General features: G+C 37.6%; 1 protein-coding gene across 1 annotated transcript in view; it reads left to right on the forward strand.

Moving 5' to 3' along the window:
* The window catches only part of LOC106955114 (neural-cadherin), a 72960-nt gene that overhangs the window by 39307 nt on the left and 15564 nt on the right, over positions 1–18089 (forward strand). Inside the window, exons 17-24 of the mRNA XM_015045092.1 lie at positions 1165–1448; positions 3693–4322; positions 5103–6099; positions 8520–8613; positions 11427–11611; positions 11885–12123; positions 14631–14908; positions 16773–16987. Of these exons, the coding sequence (XP_014900578.1) occupies positions 1165–1448; positions 3693–4322; positions 5103–6099; positions 8520–8613; positions 11427–11611; positions 11885–12123; positions 14631–14908; positions 16773–16987 (2922 nt within the window). The remainder of the gene's footprint in view (positions 1–1164; positions 1449–3692; positions 4323–5102; positions 6100–8519; positions 8614–11426; positions 11612–11884; positions 12124–14630; positions 14909–16772; positions 16988–18089) is intronic.

Below are 18089 nucleotides of genomic sequence, written 5' to 3' on the forward strand. Positions count from 1 at the left end.
AACACCTCAACTGAAACTAAGCATTTTCTAAGAAAAGAAACTAAGAAAAAATAAACTAAAGCAGCAGACAAATTGCTAAAAATAAGAAGTATAGTAGAATGGACAATCTGAAGTCAAAACTACATAAAAATCAAACATTAAAACCTTCGTCTCAGTTTAGGAAAGAAACTCTAAGTGGTCACATAATAGGTAGTCAAAGCTTGTATTTGGTAAAAAGCTTGTATTTTGCGATTAGGTTAAGGGTTAAATATCAAATTCATGTGAAATCTCCAGGAAAATAATTTCAGCCAAGGTAACATTCTCTGAAGTACTGCATCATAACTCGATGAGCAGGTCTGATGCAGACAAGATGTGAAGGCGTGAGCATCTAATGAGCCCCACTGTGAGGAAGATGCTTGTTTTCTTCTGAGATGTGATATCTGCTGCTGCTGTCCACATGGGTCATCAGTGTGTGTGTGCATGTGTGTGTGTGTCTGTTTCCTCTGCCAATCAAAGATAATCTTCTTTTGCCAGCAATTCCTACAATACTATTCAAAAAGTAAAGTTTCAGAAGAAGAGCTACATACAGCTCAGGTTGTGTTATAGCAGTGATGTCCAAACGGTGGGTGGGGGGCCATTTGTGGTCCTCAGTCCACAATTCAAGAATGTGGTGAAATTGTGATTTATTTGTATAGACTAAATAAAAATCTTAAAATCTTCCTCAAACATTTATTTATTTCGGTACAAAACTAAATATTTTTTCTTCAATTAATCCCAAAAAAGTTTTAAAATATTTACTTAGCAATTGTGCAAGTTTGTAGTGTGTTTATATTTTGGATCGACAATGACTTATAGATTCCTTTACTACAAAATTTTGACTACTGTGCTTTATTAGAATATTATATGTTTAGTATATTATTGAATACATAAAAATAACAGAAGTCTGAGACCCATGACTGTCATCAATTTGACATTTTTGCCCATAATGGCAAAAAGTTAAAGGTTGCGTTAAAGGTTAAAGGTTGTTTTTTTTTTTCTGATCATGTCAAAATAATATATTAACTGCCTCTTTTTCATCAACTGACATTTGAATACGCAGATAATAATAAAATGCCAGGATGGAAAGTTTTTAGAGCAGAAACTGAAACAGCTCAAACTGACCTGGACTCTATTCCTTCCATCCAGGCGCCAACGCTAAGCTGCGCTACCAGATCACTTCAGGAAACGCCATGGGGACCTTCGACGTGGAGCCAGAGGTGGGCACCATCTTTGTAGCTCAGCCGCTCGACTACGAGATGGAGCAGCGCTACGAGCTGCGGCTGGTCGCTTCTGACGGGAAATGGGAGAACGAGACCCTGGTGGTGGTTCAGGTGGTCAACCGCAACGACGAGGCGCCGGTGTTCAGTCAGACGGAGTATCACGCCTCTGTGATGGAGGAGCTCACACAGCTTCCTGTGTTCATCCTGGAGGTCAGAGAATGTGAAGGCTTATTTGTTTTGGGTGTATCACATGGACAATACTCAGTCTTATTCCACTTATTCCGATTTTATGAAAGATGCTGCATTTGCTTTTCCCCTTCAGCAACAATTATGGTTAAAATGGAAGAAAATAACATAGTGCTTGCAATAAATAATACACATTAAAATAAAAGCTACATATTGTTTGAGAGAGAAATTAGAAATTGAGTTTACCAGACTATTGGGTGTGAAAACAACCTAAGACCCTAATGTACCTGATCAGAAAACAACGTATGCAGCATATAATACACTTTTGCAAGTAATCTACTCTGACCTTGTTAAGTGTACAAGCAAGTGAGGAAATGAATGAATGTTTGGATGGTGTTTAACATGTTTTTATTGTCATGCTAAATCATTTAGCCATAACTGGAGATCCGATGTTCACTCATTCCTAATCAAATTATTTGAAATGTAAACCTGTATCACCTTCGACCAAACATACATAATGTACATTATTGTTCAGATGTTAATGTTTATATGAACAATATGTGAAAATGTATCAAGTTTTATGGAGGAAAATGTAATAGCATTAGTTATGCTAAAAATTAGCCTAGAGACCACTAACACATTGCACATGTATGACGGCATCTAACACAAAAACTGGTAAGAGAGACTCCAAGGTGAAATATTAGGTCAAAAAAAGTCTAACAGGAAGTAACCATCGTCCTCAAAGTTGCCTCTAAAATGTTCGTGTTGACCTCATTCTCCTGTTGATCTCATCCACCTTTCGTCACACCTATCTCCGGTAATTCACAATAATTTGCATGTGCTGCCAAGCTAAATAAGATTAAAAAGGTGGAAGCTGGGAGGGGAGGGAAATAATCTCCGTCAGAGGCGCATGTGTCACCCAGTCCTCAACCTGGGCCTGCTTCCCCTCGCCTGCTGGAATTGATTTGATGTGCTTTTGGTTCCTCTCTGACGCTTTCAATAGTCTTTCTGCTGCACGACGGACGGGTCCTCCCTCATCGCGCCGCACTCTCAGCCCTGTGCACTAATGCAATTCAGTAGATAGCGAACGGAAAAGAAAATCCAATTTGAAATGAATATTTTTTGACTTCACCTGCCTCCTCTGTGGTGCCACCGCTGCTCATCTTCAATATTGTGTACCTGCGTCACGTTGTCAGAGGATGCAGAGAGGCGACATGGGGGAGGAGGCTGCGGGGAGGAGGACTTCAAAGGGTTCAGTAAACAAACTCTGGTGACAAAAGAGGAGAAGAAAGGGTAAAAGTGTACTTTTTTTCTTGCCTTTGTCTTTGTCTATTAACTTTTAATTGCATTGTGTGTCTCGGTGACAGATGTGAAGGCTCGACTCATTGCTGCTGCTCTCGTCCCCTCGCTCAGAGAGATAGCAGGAAGGCAGGTTAATTAAGCAAACAGGACAAAGCAGCAGAGAAATGTTTATTCCTGTGTTGTGAAGTCCCAGCGCGCGGGGCCAGCTGCTGCAATCACTTCCCCGCTGCATGTCCTAGTTGCTGGGCTTGACATTTCTACATGCTGGAAAAGCAATTTACCTGTTTTGATAAGAAATACGTGATGAGGAAAGAACGGAACGAGATGAAATATTTGCTTATTAAGGACGGTGTTATTGAATTGTGATGAATGTACTGCTGTTGTACAAATTGTCAGCATAAATAAAAGGTGTGCCTCTTGCTACAGTTTTGATATGGAAAGCAATTAATTTTCAAGAGAAACAAACGGTGTTTTGCAATTATTCAATACCCATTTGAAAGGCTATACGTCATAAAAGCAATCACTCAGAGAGCAAAATGCTTCTCAGAGGTTTATTTTTAGACAAAGCTGAGGTCATCCAATTATGGTGGACGTCTCATTTCTTAAAGCCAACTGCGATCAAGTAAGGAATGTTCCCACCAGTCCGGTTTAGTCCACTTTAGTCGAACTCTGGTTCGTTTGGCTAGAAAGTTTGGTCATTTGGGGAGGAGTGAATGAGCATCAAACTCTGACGCGACTCAAAAAGCAAACTCTGGTCCGCCTAAAAATCTAGCTATCGGTTCAGTTGAAGTGAACTGTGGTGCGGTTTGAATGCATATGTGAACACCAAGGAGACCGGAAACCGCTCCAAAAGCAGAAAGTGTACTACAGCACAGGGCATTCTGGGTAAATACAAAAGAAAAGAAGAAGTGGGAAGAATGATTTCCTTGCTCCTTTTTCACCTTTTCCCTCTTGTTTTTTTTGTAGGTGTCAGCAACAGATCCCGATCAGGAAGCGGACCAGACTGCCCTCCGCTACTCCCTCCATGGCCAGGGTGCCGGTGGTGAGTTCACTATCGACGAACACACCGGAAGGATCTATGCCCAGCGCCGCCTGGACCGGGAGGAGCGCCCCGCCTGGAGATTCCTTGTCCTCGCCACAGACGAGGGCGGAATGGGGCTTACAGGATTCGCTGATGTGCTGTTAGAAGTCCGAGACATTAACGATAACTCCCCCTTCTTTCCGTGCCCCGCCCTAGAGGTAGACGGATGCTTCATTGGCCAAGTGCCTGAAAACTCCCCCGCCGACACTTCCATCATGGAGATGCGTGCCATGGACCTTGACGACCCAAATGAAGGCAGGAATGCCATGCTTACCTACAGCATCATCAAGAACATTCGCAATGAGATCAACCTCAACTTGTTCTCCATAAACGCCACTACCGGGACTATCTACACAGTTCTCCGCTCACTGGACCGGGAGACAGAAGACAAGTATCTGGTTGTGGTGGAGGCCCGGGATGGCGGTGGTTTGTCTGGGACAGGAACAGCCACTATTATGGTTTCAGACGTAAATGACCACCCACCCATCTTTACTCAGAGGGCTTACACCACTCAGGTGAGTCAAACTCTTCAAAGACATCTGATCTGTCGTTCTCTTCCAATATTTACATTACAAGGTTTGTGCAGGTCCTTAAAAACATCTCAATGAATTTCAAGCATTTTCAAGAGTTTTGAATAAAAGATTTTAATTAACGTTTAATTAAAATCCTAAATTTGGAAAGCTTTATTTACAGTTGAAACCAGATATTTAAAAACAATTTTTTTCTCACTGTCTGAAGTCAAATCAGACTAAACGTTTCTTGTTTTAAGTCAGATACAATTACTTAAAATATTTATATTTGCTAAATGCCAGAAAACATTTTTTGAGATTTTTTTGTGACTTTCTTTGTGTATTGTGTTTAAGCAGGAAGGTCAGACCTAAACACAATTTGTTTGGATTGGTTCAGTGTAATTATTATTCCTAATGACTCAATGACTTATTGATCTGTGTAATTGAAATAAATGCTGGCTTATATTTTATATGTTTGACAACATTATTGAAATTGGGGGATTTTCTTATTAGTGTTTTGTTCTCACACCAGTCAGGTGCATAGGGTGACTGAAGGAGAGAAATTTACAAACTTAAAATTTTGTTTACCTTGTCCCTGATATAGAATGTTGAATAGTGTCAAAAAACATTAGTAATAACAACTAATAAAAGACGTCACCCTATATTGAATTGAAACTGTCTTTTTGAGTTTGAAAACGCTTGAAAAAGTACTTGAATTTCACTGTGGGAAAAGTGTACAAACCTTGACATTAGTTGTCATAAAAAATGCCTTTATGTGTCTTCCAGATGAATGAGGATCTGGAGGTAAACAGCGAGGTCCTTGTGGTCTCTGCCACTGATGGAGACGAGGGTGAGAATGCTGTTGTCACCTTCAGCATCGTTGGCGGAGACGAGGAAAGGAAGTTCTTTGTTGAGACGGACAAAGTAAACCGACGTGGCGTGATAAAGCTGAAGAAGAAGGTTGACTTTGAGAAACTCCATGAGCGGACCTTTAATCTCACGCTGAAGGCTGAAGATGCTGACTTTTTCAGCCTGGCCTACTGTCTCGTCCAAGTAGAAGACTCCAACGACCACGCTCCCGTCTTTTTCCCGCAGTTCTATGAGTCGGCTGCCATGTCTGAAGACGTCCCAGTGGGAACGATTGTCGCTCAGGTTACAGCATCTGATTTGGACTCTGGCCTAAATGGACGCTTCTCCTACAGTATTTCGAAGGAGTCCGACCCTTACAGTCAGTTCCTGGTGGATCAGTCTGGTTGGGTGGTTGTCGCTCATTCTCTGGACAGAGAAAAAATCTCCCAGCACAGGATCATGGTTCTCGCAACAGATGCTGGTATCCCACCGCTAACTGGTACCGCTATTGTTATGGTAACTGTTCTCGACATTAATGACAACGGGCCAGAGTTTGAGGCTGCCTATAAGCCTGTTGTTTGGGAGAACACTGCAGCTCCACAGGCCGTGCGAATGAATGAAACGTCCATGCTTCTTCACGCCGTCGACCGAGACACGTCCACCAATGGCGGTCCGTTCTCCATCCGACTCCTGCTTCTGACCTCTGATGCCACAAACTTTAACCTGACAGATTTTCGGAATGGCAGCGCAGCCATCACTGCTCTTCGCAGCTTTGATCGCGAGCGCCAAAAGGAGTACCGCCTTCCCATTCTCATGATTGACAGCGGTTCTCCTCCAGTGAGCTCAACCAGCACGTTGACAGTTGTCATCGGTGATAGAAATGACCATCCGCACTTACCTGGACACACCCATATTGTTGTCTACAGTTTTGAAGGTATGTCCTGCTTTTTTTGCCATCTGATTTGTTGTAAAATTCACGTTTTATACATCCATTTGGATTTACACTATTTCTAAAAACAGCTCAAGTGCTTAAAAAAAACACCCAACCATATTTTGAAGTAAGTAACTCATTATCAGATTTTAAGAACAATTTTGTGCAAAAAATGTAATGAATATGTTTTGTATAGCCTATATCCTAACCTGTTCCATTAAGCAAAACAGGTCACCTTTAAGATTTGTTTTGCATGGTTTTAAATTTGCTTAAATGCTTTATGCTGTTGTAGATTTTATTAGTACAAGCTTTGGGTCTAAATAACCTTTCAGTGTGGAGTTTGGGTGTTCTCTCTGACTTCCCCACTTTCATTCCACCATTAGGAAGTTAATTGAAAATTGCAAATTGGTGTGAATATTTATGTGAATGGTTGGTTGTCCTGTGTCTTTCTGTGTTGGTCCTGTGATGAACTGGCATTTTGTGCAGAGTGCATTCTTCTCCGCCACTAAAAGTGCGAAGTCTTGCAAAGATATATTTGTGTTTCCTTCCTTAATCCTTCCTTTAATAATGTAAACTCTTTTCAAGGTCTTGTATTGACTCAGTCTGTAATTTTTAATACTTTTTAGCAGACAATTCACTAACATTCAGCAAAGACTTTCTAATAATTTCTCAGGAGGGTTTTATAGTGTTTAGTCGCTTTAAGATCTCAGTTCTGAGTTTAACATGTAACGACAACCCCCCTGTTTATTGATCCTTTTATCGTTTACATCATTCAAGTCGATCTTCTGACGTTGTGTGAGCTTTTAGAGCATGTAGCTGGGATCAAAAAGGCTTGATGTAGTCCTGATCAACATTGATCTGAGCAATACGCATAAGTTGTCTGTCAGAAATTTCCCTTATATTTGGCAGAGCTCTGTGTTGCAATCCTCATGTGGGCTGTATGCCTTCCACAAAATGTTATTAACTGCATCTGATTCTGCTGGATGACACATTTTCCAGATCAGACAAACGCTGGAGGATCATAAAGTGGCTCTGCTCTGTTCGCACCTGTAGCCTGTAATACTTCTGCTGCTGCTGTCTTTGCTTTGCATCCTTAAATCTTATATTTTAAGTAACTCTATGATTAGCTCCTGTGGTGGATCAGAGGTGTAATATATGCTGCTCTATTCGCTGGCTGTAATACATAGCTACTATAAAACTGAACACAAGTGTTCAGTTCTGTTCCAATAAATCTCTTTCTGAGACACAATCAGACAGAAAATTGTGAAAGAACAAATTTGATCCTGTAGAGCACACTATACTTAGTTGTAAAGCATGTTGTGCTTTAGCATTAGCTTCTAAATAATAATGTTAATCTAACACCCAAGTGCTAGCATTGCTACTGTTTATAATTAGTGACTTAGTGTTAAGTGGAACTAACTTTTCAATTGGATGGGTGTTTTATCACATTAAATGCATCTCTGTGAGAATGTACCAACCAAAGTTAATAAACAGACAAATTGAAATTATATTATGTAATATAATATTATCATGAACAGCATAAAAATATTACTATCTATAGAGTCAGAAAATGCATATATATCACAAAAGGGAAACACAGTATAAATACAGCAAAAGTGTTGCTGTTAGAAAGGGGTCACAGTACAGTTAGCATGTCTAAAAATGCAGCCACATAGTGATGCATTCATTCGTAGACACACCAACAAAATAAGAGCCGTTTTAGAATCGAGGGTTTATTCTTTGAGATTCTGTTCCACATGTTGTCCTCAGTGCATTATTTTGTACCTAACAAACTCCACTAGAAGAAAGAGAACGTTTGTCCCTCACAAATTATAACTGATTGTCATAGTCAGTTCAAAACCTTCTGAGCCCTTTTTGCTCACGTTGCAAGATCTGTACATGACACAGTCGACTTCTCGCAGCCTCCCACTGCAGCCCCATCACTTATTTAGCATTTCGTACCATCTGTCAGCCTGCTGTAATTTACTGGAAAACTAAGGTTCTCCGTAGTGTATTTTGATGAATTTCCTCTCTGGGGCTTTTCCACATGAGCAGACATTAACCTCCTAATAGGAATCCACCCTGAACCTCGAAAACATGTCATGAAGCAAACAATTAACTCCAGCTTAAGTCCCAGCTTTGATAGGGACATGAACAGGAAGTGAGTTTAAAAGGCAACTTATTTCATGGATAAAGTGATTACATTACTGCTCCGGGGAAAAAACAGAGTGAAAGTTATTCTAATGAGACTCTGTTCCTGATGCGCTATTTAACCATGACCATGTGTGCCAATAAGGTGTCACCTGTGCCTGTACCTTCTGGTGAAGCTTTCAGCCTTTACTCCTACTATTTGGGCTGTACCACAGGGATGCATAATGCATTTTAAACTTTTTCTTCTTGCTTTACTTTCTGCATCCTCACAGGGATTCTCCCAACAACAGCTCTTGGACAAATTCAGTCCCCTGACCTCGATGACTGGAGTGAGAAGGTGTACCGCTTCGATGGCAAACCAACCAGGTAATTTGATCGCATTTGATGAAACACTGAAAAAAACTGCCGAAAGAGGATTTTCGTGAAAGTTTTCCAGTAGTTTCTGCTAGTTAGTATGGAAGAGTCGAGGGACATTAGGAAGAACAAAGTGTAGAAGTGATGAAAATGTCAAGAAACAGCTGAAAAGTCTTCAGTGAGTAGCTTTGATTCCCGTTGAGTAAATGTTCACTAGTGGTTCAAAGGTTTTGAATGCTTGAAGGCATATTAAATGTTAAAACTGACACGAATCAGCAGGATTACAGTAAAGGAAAGTTTATTTATAAAGCACTTTTCACATACAAAAAGTCACAGTGCTGTACAACATGAATCATATTTAAGTTATACATAGTATAAAACCAAGCATAAGTAATGCGCAGTAATAATAATCAGCAATAAAAATGTATACAAGTTAAGCTCACACTTAGGATCTGTCTCTTTTACACTAATTTTAACATTACCAGCTGATCGACCAGCATTTAACTCTTGGAACAGAACATCCATGTTGCAGCTGATGCACAGAATCACCATGAATGCCATATTCAGTTACAGATGTGCAAAACGTCTTAAATGAAGTCAATTTTTAATGCAATAAGATAATCTTTGAGTGAAAAACATGTTTATTTCAGTCTGGAATTGTTTCCCACTTTCCTTTCCATCTTTCTGACTGTCCTTTGTGGCAAAATAAACAGATTCTTCATCAGTTTTAACTTTACTTTGTCTGCAGAAGAATGACATTTTAGGCATGTAGCTATTCTCTTGTAGACATTTTTTGACTAATCTGTCTTAGTTTAATGATAAGTTCAATGATTTTATTTGTCGGAGTTGATTAGAAAAGTGCAGCTGTGTGTCATTTCATATTAGATACTACGAAAACAATGAGTTATTTTTTTATATATTGAACACTATCCCAACACTTATTCAATTAAAAAAGCAAAACATTTTATTTTTATTCTATTAGAAATGAAATTAAAAATCTTTTAAAAAAATATCATTGTTTAAATTCCATTTGCATTAAAGTTTTTTTTTTTTTTTTTTTTTTTTTAAGCTTGATTTTTAAAAATACTTTTTCTATATTTATTTATGGAAATGTTGAGGCCTGCCAGTTATATGTACTCAAATTATAGCATGGAGTTTTTGAAATGTTTTATGTCTGGCATTAGCTACTGCAATAAAATCTGAAACTATTTTGACATTTTATTCCTGGTTAGGCAAAAGGTGAAGCAAAGAAATTAGGCACCAATACAGGAAAGTAAAATAAATAAGTTAAACAGATAGAAAATTATAGGTACAAAAGCGAGAGAAAGAAAGATTAAATCTACACGTAACTTTAGACATAATAGATTCAGTTTGGTGTCATCTAAAACCAACTGGTACAAAAAGATTAAGATGCTAACTCCGTCACTTAGAACATCTTTAGTTCAAGCATGCAGCCTGTTGATGAATTGGATAAAAGAAGTCAGAGGATGGAAGATGTAAAGCAGTTCTATCATGGGAGTAACTCACATGAAACAGATTCTTGGGTAAAGTTTCCCTTCTTATGTGACACAAAGCAGGAAGAGCAAAAAGAAAAGGAAAATAAAAAGTGCACAACGAGTGACAGTTTTGAAATACAGAGGATGAGAGAATACAAAGGTGCAACAGAAAAAAAAGAAACAAAATTGGGCCGTATAATACAGGCAGTTTGAAGGAGGAAACAAAGAGTGGAAGAGACTGAAAAGGGAGGAGAGAGATAGAAAAAGAGATCTTACTTGTCAGGAACAGTGCTATTAATACTTCATAACCAGCGGTATTGAAAATTCCCAGTGAAGCACAGCGAGGGCGAGCTCATTTTGTTTGATGAGACGCGGCTTCACGCGGACGCATTGAAAGGAGAGTCTGATTGCACTCCCCGCCACCTTTTCTTCTAACGAGATACCTACAAGGGGGGACGACAGGAGACGGCCGAGAACAAAAGAACCACTGGGGACAGCATTACCATAGTTACTCGTGATTCACATCCCATCATCTGCGCATCCTGCAGATAGCAATTTGTTTCACAGAATGGTTTAGGTATAGGCTGATGGTTATTTACATATAGAAAAGATAAAACTCGGAGCAAAATAAGAAGCTCAAGGAGTACAGATGAAAACGCATCACTTGGATATTATTAATGTCACCTTGCAGGGACTCAATAGAAGCAGCAGCCTAGATGTAACATATGAGGATATCAGCTTCAAGTCTCTGCAAACAAAACTGTTATAGAAGCAAATAAGCTGTATGTGTTTCACCAAAGTTAACTTTCAGTCATTTTTACCATGAATGTTGGACTTTTAATCATTTATTTGTGCAGCTGCTTTTTCTGGATGGAACATCATACAGCTTCAATTATTATTATTTTTTTTTATAAAGAGTAGTGGGTAGAGCTTACTAAAAAGTTAATTGGGATAACCGTAAATGCCAGTCATAAGTTTTAGTTCTGCAAGAATTTTTACAGCCAATAACCACAATGTCATTACAGATTAACTGAAAGTTTACAAAACAACCAATTAAGTTAACGCTTTTAGAAGGTGTCCAGAAAAATTAAGCTAAGACTGCTAAAAGTTTTTAAAGTTAGCAAAAGCGCTAAACGAATCATCAGCTCCACTATTAGCAGAACAGCAGAAGCGTGCCCACCACTGACACAAAATAAAAGGAAAAATGTACATTTTGCCTCTTTAAGTATCATGAGAAGGTCCAGTCTATTTTAGTTTCTTGAGACAATTACTTTCATGATGTTTGACAGATAAACGCCTAATGATAATATAAATGTGTTCCTGTTGTAGGTTGTTCGGTCTGAATCAGAGCTCAGGTCAGCTCAGCATCAGGGAGGGAACTCCTCCAGGCACATACCGCCTGCAGGTGCGTGTGTCCGACAGCACATGGCCTGATGTCATCTCCACCGCTCAGGTGGATGTCACAGAGCTGCACCAGGAGGCCCTGCAGCGAGCTGGCTCTGTTCGCCTCAACAGTGAGTTCCCACAACATGATGTGTTAAAAAGAGAGCTATTTTACCACTAAAGGCTGTTGAGAGATGCACATTAAAAATAACTAACTTCAGTTAGTTATTTTTAGATATTTTTTCTAAGAATAGTTATCCAACTTTTAAACCTCTAAGGTCACCGAAAAGCAAAAAAAAAAAAAAAAGCAGCTAATATAAAATAAGACCTCCCTCTTCTGTGTTGTCATCTTTGTTCCCAAAGAATATTTAAAATACAAGCAGGAACATCTGCTCTTCTTCCAGATCTTACAGTAGAGGGCTTTTTCCAGAGTAGCAGCGGAGGTCAGGGGAGTCGGTTTTCCCGTCTGGGGCAAATGTTGGCTGAAATCCTGCAGACGTTGCCAGAGAACGTCCAGATATTCTCTGTAGGCAAAGCCGACCAGCTGAGTTACAGAGCGCTGGATGTCTGGTTTGCTGCACACGGCTCACCGTACTACAAGGCGGAGAAGCTTCATGGATATGTGGCGGCAAACAAAGCCAAGGTAAGACTCAAAAATCACCTAAAAACTACGTCTATAAATATCGTCCTTATTAAGACACAGTTTTTCAGAAATATAAGCAAGAATCATCATTTTAGATAATTGAGATTGAGATAAACAATCATTAGTTCCAAAACTCCTTCATGTTTGATGGCTGCTTTTCAATTCCTCTAAAACAAAATTAAAAAGAAGAGAGTGGAAGATTTATTTAGACTCCTGGTGAAGTTTAAACGCACTTTAAACTGTTCACACTTGGACAAATATGTAGTTATGAAAATAAACTGAACATGTTGTGTAAACAATGATTTAATTTTGTGATAGATTCCAATTTTCCATGCAAACAACATGGAGATGAATATTTAACATGCATTAAAAGCTGCGGAGCTGCATCTGACGTTTACTTCCACGACAGGCAGCTCATCATGCCAGTTAGTGAACCAGGCATAAAAACATACAGAACATGTGTGCACACGTTGACTGGGCAAGGTCATATGCAAATGTCTTACTCTGGGCTGCCTCACTGCTCATGTTTTCTTAATGGAACCATTAAAAGGTCATAAAATAGCAAGAGGAAAAATTATGTTTATATCTTTAACAAAAATAAGGTTTTAGTTGAAAGACAGGCACATTAAAATATATTGTGTTTTCTTTTAATTCAAAGTGGAAGAGTTTTTTATTTTTATTGCAAACAGATTTATCTAGAAGTATGTTAGAACGAAATGATCTGATGAGATATTTTTGGAAAAAGTAATCGCAGTTCAGAATACTACAATGAAACATAACATTTTGAGATTATAAATTTAAAAACTTAAAATATGCATAAATGCCGATAAAGTTACTTAACTTTATCGGCTGCATACAGACAAATAATGATGTTAGAAAGGAAAAAGTTTCCCATGTTTTCATACCATTGCAATGAAGGATGTATTCCTAATGGTTATAGGAAGGATGGGAATGTGAAAAGTTTGAGCAAAATAACTCTTCTGATATTTCATACTGATTGTTTTATTTATAATTGGGTCTTAGGACTTAAAAATTCAATTGTTCTATCCAAACATGTTGCTTTTCCATGCATAGATTCAACATTATAGGAAATTAGCAAATCCAAACTCATTACTATAACAGTAACTATTTCAATGGGAGCTATTTTGGTTCTTCTGACCTGAATAAATTGACGCAGCCTGGTTCAAAAGAGTATTCAACAACAAAATAAGGTCATCAAAACAATAAAAACATGTAAAAATCAGTTCAAAGCACACAAAAAATAAAAACAAGCTAAACATCAAATACCAAAGAAGAAAGTGTGCGTTTAATTGTCATAGGCTGGAAAGAAAATTATTTTGTCTAATCTATAAGATATTTATAAGATAATTCATAAGATATGGACATTATAAGATATTATATCTTCTACCTGCTCCTTTTCGAACAGAAAATATAAAATTTGCATGTCACATGGGCAAAATAATTTGTTTTACATTTTATTTCTTAAGTTTCTTTCATTCTATTTTATTTTGTTTTTCTTTTTATCTTGATTGTCTTTTCTGTCTGTTTGAAATAAATAAATACATTTAGAATAATAAAGACAGAATATGAAATTAAAAGATTATGTAGACATTTTGGAGCCATACGTTGAAGCTCTGCATGAGGAATATCAAGCACTTTGAATAAAAGTATCAGATGGATCTTGAAAAACCTCAAAAAAGCATAAATAAATGCAGAGAAACCCTGAGGGACTCTGATTGGCGGGGAAAACGCTCTTTGAGGCAAAATAAGAGAAAAAGAGTCCAAATGACAAGCAGAGAAAATGAGTGAATTTGGCAACAGAGGGAGGAAATGACAACAAAACAAGAAATGACAAGAAAAGCACTAAAGTGCATAAATAATATTACGGGAAATGAATCAAATTCAAAAACTGTTGATGCGGTTTAGACATAAGATCAAAGTCAGATGCTCTTATTTTTTGAAACTCTCTAATTTATGTTCAAACAATATTCATGTCACTTTATCTTGTTATTCTAGTGTTGCATTAAAATCCCATTTGTCTTCATTTCAGATTTATTCTTTATTTGCATGTTGTTTGCATAAAAGGCCACTTTCTGAGTGTTCAGTTACATTTTGGGATGTAGTTTAAGTGTCTGGCAAAGTGGAGCTTTTTCTACATTCTGTGTTTTAAATTAGGATATTTTTTTAAGTGGATAAACTCTGTATTTCACTTTATTTTTTGCCAATCTGGCATTATTTTCTTTTAGCCTCACCTTTATGTGCTACTTTATGTTGCCATAGCACCTAAAATCCCAGTAAAACACCTTAAATATTGTGTTTGTGATGTGAATAAATTTGATAAACGTCAAAGGATATGAATGCTTTTGCAAACCACTGTGATAATTTAAATATTTATTCCTACATTTTGTCCAATTTTTGTCCTATTGAGAGCAAATAAAATTATATAAATCAAATAAAAAAAATATATTTTTAATCTGTTTTCATCCTTATTTCTCCATCCTGCCCAGCTGGAGGCCATGTTGGGCGTGTCCGTCAGCCAGGTGGGCGTGGATGGCTGTCCGTACACAGACTGCAGCCAGTATGGAGGCTGCAGCAGCGAGGTTTCATTCAGCCAGGTCCCTGTGGCTCTGAACTCCGGTAACGTCTCTCTGGTGTCGCTGTCGGCCTCGACGACCGCGCACTGTGGCTGCCGAGGGCGAGAGGCGACCCACCTGACATGCTCTGCCTATCCCATCAACCCCTGTCTCAACGGAGGCACCTGCCAGGATGGCCCTCTGGGATACCGGTATAAAATTTAAGACAAAAATACACCTTTAATCTATAAATCTATTGTCTGAGCTTTTATAAGAACTGAAATTTATTCCATTAGATAATAAATCGTATGGAAGTGATTAGGGTCACTGAAACAAAAAAAACCAGACATATTCTGACTTTTTCTTTAATCTCACAATTCAGACTATAAATTATGTCATTATCTTGAGATCAAATACAGAATTCAGAGGAAAAAATAATAATTTTAAGATTAAAGTCAGAAATTTGAAATAAAAATCTGAAATTTCAGGGAAAAAAATCACACTTTTGAGATTTTACCCAAAATTTCAAGATTAAAGACCAAATTCTGAGAAAAGTCATAATTTTAAGATTAAAATCAGAAAGTCAGAATTCTGAGTTTAAAGTCAAAAGTTTGAGAAAAAAATCATATTTTTGAGAGTAAATTCAGAATTAGAAAATTATACTGAGAATTTTGACTTTAATATGAGAATTCTGAGAAAAAACATCATAAATTTAATATTAAAGTCAGAAAGTCACAATTTTGAGATTAAAATCAGAAGTTTGAGGAAGAAAATTATAATTTTGAGATTGAAGTTAGAATTCTGGATGAAACTTTTTTTCGCTGACCCAGCACCCTGTACCATGAAAATGTAAATTAAATACTGGATCTCCGCCACATTGGCATCGTTTATTTTCTCTGTAGTTCTCCTGATTTTAAGCATGTCTGTCCTTGGCAGCTAACAGGCGTCTCAAACTGTTATCGTCACGGTTTGAAGCTGGTAGAAATTTCCCATTTGTTAACTAAAGAACTCAGGCGAAATCTGTCAAACATGCTAAAAGATTTAAGAAGCGAGCCAGCGGTTTCCATCTGCAGTAATAATACTCTGAGGCTCCGTTTTTCAGCTGCTTGGACTGCAGCTGACTTTGAATTGTCACATAACTATATTAGTTTAGATTGGAGCTGAAATATTGCAGCTGCTGAATCCCGACAGCTGGTTTCTCTTTCAAAGGTTTATAACTTTGGAAAAGAAACTTTCAAGTTGATTTCAGTTAAAACCAAGAAAACTCCTTTTTGAGGATTTAATGATTTCTTTTCTTGTTTACGCTTTCATATGTTTTTCTTTTTCTTTTTAACATGACAAGCCACAAAAGAAAACTACACTGGGGGCCTCAGAAGTTTACATTTTTTTTAAACTTTCTTTTTTTAGCTTCACTTTTAATTTTTTGTTTGGCGTATTTAAAAGAAGAACAAACACCAATCAAAAATTACTGAAATTTTCAAAAGACTTTCAATAGAAGATAGAAAATGTTACTTTTGTTACCATAATTTTATGCTTTAAAGAAAAATATTCTTACAAAGTAGTGAAACAGTCCTCAATTAATTTCTCTTAGCTTCACTTGTATTTATTTATTTTTTGTTTGTTTGAGGTATTTAAAGTAAGAGCAAACCACTGACAAAATTTTACTGACATTTACCAAAGAACTTCAATTTTAGATAGAAATGCTACTTTTGTTACTATAGTTTTATACTTTAAAGGTAAATTAACTTACAAAGTACTGAAATAGTCCCCATTAATTGCTTTTATGTATTAAATATTCATTAAACTTTGTCCTGGAGAAGATAATTTATGTTCTAAATCTGTAAAACCTTTTCTGCAGCCCTCCAGACTCATAAACATTCACCTTTTATCAATCAGATTAAAGCAATTTTGATCTGTATTGTGCCAAATTACATCAATGTGAAAAGAGGTTCACTGTTATTTAATTTTGGAGAAGTACTTATGGAATGGAGACACACCTATTTATTAATAATAAAACAGTTTTTTATAGAACATATTGATTATTTTCTTAACCTATCAGCTTCTGCTTCCCTTCAGATGCAAATGTCCCCCTATGTTTGACGGGCCGGAGTGCCAGCAGACCAAACACAGCTTCGGAGGTCAGGGTTACGCCTGGTTTCCTCCCATCAAGCCTTGCTTCCAGAGCCAAATATCCCTGGAGTTCCTGTTCGAGTCGGCCAACGGGCTGCTGCTCTACAACGGGCCGCTTGGCCTCGTCCAGCCTGGGGAGCCGGAGGACTTCATCGCCGTCGGTGAGTTTAATGTGTTTATGTCACTAAAGCAATCTGGACTTAAAAAAGAAAGGAGACACTCACTTAAACTGAAGGGATTAACCCTTAGTGTCACAATACATAATTCTCATGTGACGACACACTTCCGTAAACTTTGGAGCTGACAGCCATTTTGGTAGACAGTTGCTATGACAACAATAAACAAACCACAAGCTTAGAACAACCTCTAATCTCGTTCTTATCTAACTTACAAACAACATAAGTAGATTACAACTATTACTCGATTATAATTTTGGAGTACTCTACCCACCTCTGCGTAATACAAAGATAAATATCCGTGATATTTACTGTAAAACTTGCTGCTGAATTAGCAAAGTTAGCTTAGCCAATGTAGCTATTATCTGCAAGCTAGGATTGATATGTAGCCTACGTGTATGTTACTACATGTACTCACTTTGCCAGTCATAAGAACCTTGTTATTCACATGGAAGGCTTGTGCGTCCTTTGCAAATCTGTTTAAACATTGATCATATTCATCCATAGATTCCAGGCCGCAAAACTCTCTTTGTCTTCATGAGGTAGTTAACTAACCATAGTGTGAGTCCTCATCGTCGACATATTTTCTTTCTCCGTCTCATCCGGTTCGATCCTGATGGCAGCCATTTTATTTCATTAGTCCCAAAGCCATGGGTCCAGAAAGCAACGTCCCCTGGGACTGGTGCAAACTATGTATTGACACTAATGATGTTCCTTAAAATGCTAAAGTTCATTGAGTGATTGAAGCACAGATGAGGAAAAAGAAGAAAGAAGAAAATAGGTAATTATGGCAACTGATATTGTCATTGTTATATTTAGTAAAATTATGGCTGTTCCTAGATTTTTCAAAAATCTAGCAACAGCCCACAAACCCCCTGTACTTTTAATAACATATTCTAACAGGATTATTTTAGCAGACATGTTTTCTAATATTTATCTTACGTTTACTTTTCCATCAGTGTTATCTTTAAATTAAGTGATGATTTCTAGTGATTTAGAGTCAGAACTAAAGCTAGAAACCTAAAAGCTTAACAAGCCAATAAAAGGTGAGGAAGAGCATTAATACTGATGTTTTTTCTGCATATCT

The sequence above is a fragment of the Poecilia latipinna genome, unplaced genomic scaffold (genome assembly GCF_001443285.1).
Source record: "Poecilia latipinna isolate Pla-1442-1.1 unplaced genomic scaffold, P_latipinna-1.0 Scaffold707, whole genome shotgun sequence".
NCBI classification, from domain to species: domain Eukaryota; kingdom Metazoa; phylum Chordata; class Actinopteri; order Cyprinodontiformes; family Poeciliidae; genus Poecilia; species Poecilia latipinna.